Source organism: Eurosta solidaginis, chromosome 4, assembly GCF_040869045.1.
Source record: "Eurosta solidaginis isolate ZX-2024a chromosome 4, ASM4086904v1, whole genome shotgun sequence".
NCBI classification, from domain to species: Eukaryota; Metazoa; Arthropoda; class Insecta; order Diptera; family Tephritidae; genus Eurosta; species Eurosta solidaginis.
In genome coordinates, this window is record NC_090322.1 from 42,851,360 (window position 1) to 42,856,379 (window position 5,020).

General features: G+C 38.9%; 1 protein-coding gene across 1 annotated transcript; it reads left to right on the forward strand.

The window, feature by feature from the left end:
- Nucleotides 1-643: 643 nt before the first annotated feature.
- On the forward strand, nucleotides 644-1,945 carry LOC137248488 (uncharacterized). Its single transcript, XM_067779424.1, has one exon. It carries the CDS (start codon nucleotides 644-646, stop codon nucleotides 1,943-1,945), a length of 1,302 nt encoding a protein of 433 aa, XP_067635525.1.
- The last annotated feature ends 3,075 nt before the right edge of the window (nucleotides 1,946-5,020 follow it).

Below are 5,020 nucleotides of genomic sequence, written 5' to 3' on the forward strand. Positions count from 1 at the left end.
ATTTCTATTCATACAGACTCATGATCCGTCAAGGTGAAGTAAATCATATTTTGATGTGTCAACGACTTTTTCATCAGTTTGCAGTTGACATGTATGTCAAAATTGAGACTGAACGATTGACATACATCCGTTTGAACCAACGACGGCTACGGTCAGAGGAATACATCCATCTCCGCGATGCTATAAATGCTGATGGCAATGTGAATAATGTAGGAAGAATGACAATTTTGCCAGCTACTTATATAGGAAGCCCACGCCACATGCATGAATATGCTCAGGATGCTATGTCATATGTTAGGCATTATGGCCGCCCAGACTTATTTGTTACATTCACATGTAACGCAAAATGGTCGAGAAGGAATTACTACATAGCCAAACACCAGTTGATAGACATGACATAACTGCCAGAGTTTTTAAACAAAAATTAAAATCTCTCATAAATTTCTTAATAAAGCATTGTGTGTATGGCCGAATCCGTTGTTGGATGTACTCTGTAGAATGGCAAAAGCGTGGATTGCCACATGCGCACATTTTAGTATGGTTAGTGGACAAAATAAGGCCCGATGAGGTTGATTCCATAATTTCAGCTGAAATTCCAGATGAAATAGTTGACCCAAAATTGCATGCAGTAGTTACCAAACACATGATACATGGACCTTGCGGACATTTCAACTACAACTCACCCTGTATGGTCGACGGTAGGTATTCCAAGCGATACCCAAGAGACCTGCTTGCTGAAACCATAACGGGAAATTATGGATACCCATTGTATCGTCGGCGATCAGTTGCGGAGAGTGGGCGATCGGTAGTTGTGAAGGTAAGAGGACAAAATTTTGATGTAGACAATCGTTGGATTGTGCCATACTCGCCAATATTGTCCAAAGCTTTTGAGACTCACATCAATGTGGAATATTGTAATTCTGTGAAGTCGATAAAGTACATATGTAAATATGTTAATAAAGGTAGTGATATGGCTGTCTTCGGTGTAACCAATGCAAATGATGAAATATCACAGTACCAGATGGGTCGCTATGTAAGTAGCAACGAAGCTATTTGGCGTATCTTTTCATTTGCGATCCATGAAAGACACCCTACAGTAGTCCATTTGGCAGTCCATTTAGAAAATGGTCAACGAGTTTATTTTAATGAATCTAACGCGGCAGACAGCGCGGCACATCCACCGTCGACAACATTAACAAGTTTCTTTACAGTCTGTCAAACTGATGATTTTGCTCGCACTTTGCTGTATGCTGACTTGCCACTCTATTACACATGGAACGCATCATCGAAATCGTTTCAGCGTCGAAAACAAGGAACACCAGTTGAAGGACATCCAAATGTATTTGCTTCAGATGCTCTGGGTCGCATCTACACAGTACATCCAAATAACGATGAATGTTATTATTTGCGGTTGTTGTTGGTGAATGTTCGTGGTCCGACATCGTTTAAACAACTGAAAACAGTTAATGGACAGCTGTGTGCGACTTACCGTGAGGCATGTCAACTATTAAATTTACTTGAGAACGATTCGCACTGGGATGATACGCTCAAGGATTCCGTAATATCTTCGTCGCCGCATCAAATTCGTACATTGTTTGCGATTATCATATCGACATGTTTCCCCTCGAATCCAAAAGATTTGTGGGTTAAGTATAGAGATGACATGTCTGAGGATGTTTTGCATCGTGTGCGCCGGCAAACTTTGAATCCTACACTACAAATGACTGAAGAAATTTACAATGACACATTGATCAAGATGGAAGATATGTGTTTATTGATAGCAAATAAAGTATTGTCGTGTTTGGGAATGACACCACCCAATCGTCATATGCACGATGCATTAAACCCCGAGTTGCAAAGAGAACATCAGTACGACATTGAAGCATTGGCCGAAACAGTTCGTACAAATGTTCCACAATTTAATCAACAACAAAGAATTGCGTAAGACACTTTGATAGAAGCTGTGAACAGTGGATCTGGTGGAATTTATTTCCTTGATGCTCCCGGAGGAACCGGAAAAACGTTTTTAATTTCATTGCTTTTGGCGAGGATCTGATCGCGAAATGATGTTGCTCTAGCGTTGGCTTCATCTGGAATAGCTGCAACTCTGCTAGAAGGCGGGCGAACTGCACATTCTGCCTTGAAATTACCACTAAACATGCAAATCACCGAAACACCAATTTGCAACATCGCCAAAAATAGCGCAATGGCCAAGATCCTACAGGTATGCAAATTGATTGTTTGGGATGAATGCACAATGGCCCATAAGAGGTCACTGGAGGCACTGGACAGAACGTTGAAAGATCTTCGTGACAACCAAAATATTTTCGGTGGGGCCATGATTCTGTTGTCAGGTGATTTTCGTCAGACTCTTCCAGTTATTCCCCGATCAACTGTTGCTGATGAACTAAATGCATGCCTAAAATCATCAAATTTGTGGCAGTACGTAAAGACACTCCACTTAACAACTAACATGCGAGTATTTTTGCAACAGGATGAAACTGCAAATGTGTTTGCGAAGCAGTTGTTAGACATTGGAAATAATAAAGTTGCAGTGGACACCTCGACCGGATTCATCACATTACCTACAGATTTCTGTCGCATCACAGACTCAAAAGTGGAGCTTGTTCAGCGAGTTTTCCCAGATATAGCGCAAAAGTTCAATAACCATAACTGGCTGCGTGAACGAGCAATATTAGCAGCGAAAAATAAAGATGTCGAGGATCTTAATGCGACCATTCAGAATTTACTTCCAGGACAGTTGGTTTCCTTCAAATCAGTCGACACCGTAATGAACCAGGATAACGTAGTCAACTATCCCACTGAGTTCTTAAATTCACTGGAATTGCCTGGATTACCACCTCACAATTTGCAGTTGAAAGTAGGATCAGTTGTCATCATGCTGCGTAACATTAATCAACCTCGACTATGCAATGGAACAAGACTGGCTGTGAAAAGACTGATGAATAATGTCATTGAGGCGACAATCATAAAAGGAAAATACAAAGGAGAGGATGTCTTGATCCCGCGGATACCGATGATTCCAACGGACTTACCATTCGATTTTAAACGCTTACAATTTCCATTACGTCTGGCCTTTGCGATGACCATAAATAAATCGCAAGGACAGTCGTTAGAAGTTTGTGGAATCAACTTGGAGTTTCCCTGTTTCGCGCATGGACAATTATACGTCGCGTGTTCGCGCGTCGGAAAACCGTCTTCCTTGTTTATTTACGCACCACAAAACAAAACAAAAAATATAGTTTATGAGAAAGCTTTAAATTAATTAACAGACTATATTTTAACAGTGTGTGTCTGTGAATATCAAATTTAAACCTTATAAATAGCCAATATTTCAGGAAAACTCTATTTTCTAAGTAAGCAACATGATGTATCGAAAATAATAATAAAACTTCATGATTTATTCAATAAATGCTTTTTTATTAAATACGGATTCGATTTGTTTGTTTTAAAATCATTTTATACAAAAGATTAGGTCTTTTATTTATCGATGAGGCAGTACGAAGTCTGCCGGGTCAGCTAGTTAAGAATAAAATTTAATTCGCCGTGAAACATCTACTATATCCTCAGCAGCACGGTTTCGTTGCGGGTAGATCTACCATAACTAATCTGGCTTTTTTTACGGAAGACTGTTTGGATTCCTTTCAAAAGGGCTACCAAATCGACGCGGTCTATACTCGAATACTACTGGCAAAACTTGAATGCTTGGGCTTTCACTCTGAGTTTCTGAAGTGGATCTCTTCTTACTTAGAGAACAGAAGTTGTGTCGTGCGTCTAGATAATGTGTCATCTTTTCCATTCGCCCCAACTTCTGGTGTCCCCCAGGGCAGCGTTTTGGTCCGCTACTATTTGTCATATTTTTTAACGACATATCATCTTGCTTTTCATGGTGTAAGTTTCTTCTTTATGCTGATGACTTAAAAGTTTACCATGAAATCAAGTATTTGGATGATCCTTTAATCTTACAAAATGAGCGTAGAAACCTAAAACATTGGTGTGTCCGTAATCTTCTATTCCTAAATATTGGTAAGTGTCATTTTACTACTTATAATAAAGGTTCTGGTTTAGCTCCTACATCGTATAGTATCTCAGACGTTCAATTAAAAAGTCAACTGAAGTTAAATATTTGGGTGTGCACTTTGATACCAAGCTGACTTTTACCACTCACATAAGCTATATAGTTTCTAAAGCATACGCGATGTTGGCTTTTATCCGCCGTAACTGCTCATCATTTTTAGATCCTTATACTCTCAAACTATTGTACACACCTTTAGTTAGATCGAGGATGGAGTATGCGGTATTTGTTTGGAGACCTTTTCATGCTGTTTATATCAAGAGGTTGGAGTCTGTTCAGAGAGCTTTTGTGCGGTTTGCATTGCGGCCGATGAACTTTGTAGACCCTGTACCATCATATCACTCTAGGGGTTTATTGATAAATCTTATGTCACTAGACTCCAGGCGAACTCTGTTGTCAATGTGCGTTGTCCTTGATATCGTTTCGGGCTCAATTGACTGTTCTTGCCTCCTCACGAAAATTGGTTTTAATGTACACTGTCGTATCCTTCGTTGTAACGATTTGTTTTATATCGGTGTTTCTAGAACGGTTTATGCAATGAATGGTTCCTTTAGGAGGACACTTTCTTAATTTAATGCTTATTCCTATCCCTTGGCGTTTGATTTTAGTTGTAGTAAATTTACATTTAAGAACCTGATAATCAGATACTTGTCATAAAGTATACTATACTTTTTATATAAGCTATGTAAACATGAAGTTTTTTATATTAACAGTCTATAAATACCTTGTTTGTTGATCAAATAAATAAATATAAATATAAAAAAAAATATAAATACTCATTAACACCTTTCATTTGATACCCATATCGTACAACCAAATTCTAGAGTCCCCCTTCTCGACCATTATGGCGATAACTCGAAAAGGCGTCCACATATAGAACTAAGGCCCATTCCCTTTTACAATACTCACTAACACATTTAATTT

Bases quoted from the DNA above. Each gene is read 5' to 3' on its own strand.
- LOC137248488 (XM_067779424.1), top strand. From the start codon at position 644: ATGATACATGGACCTTGCGGACATTTCAACTACAACTCACCCTGTATG.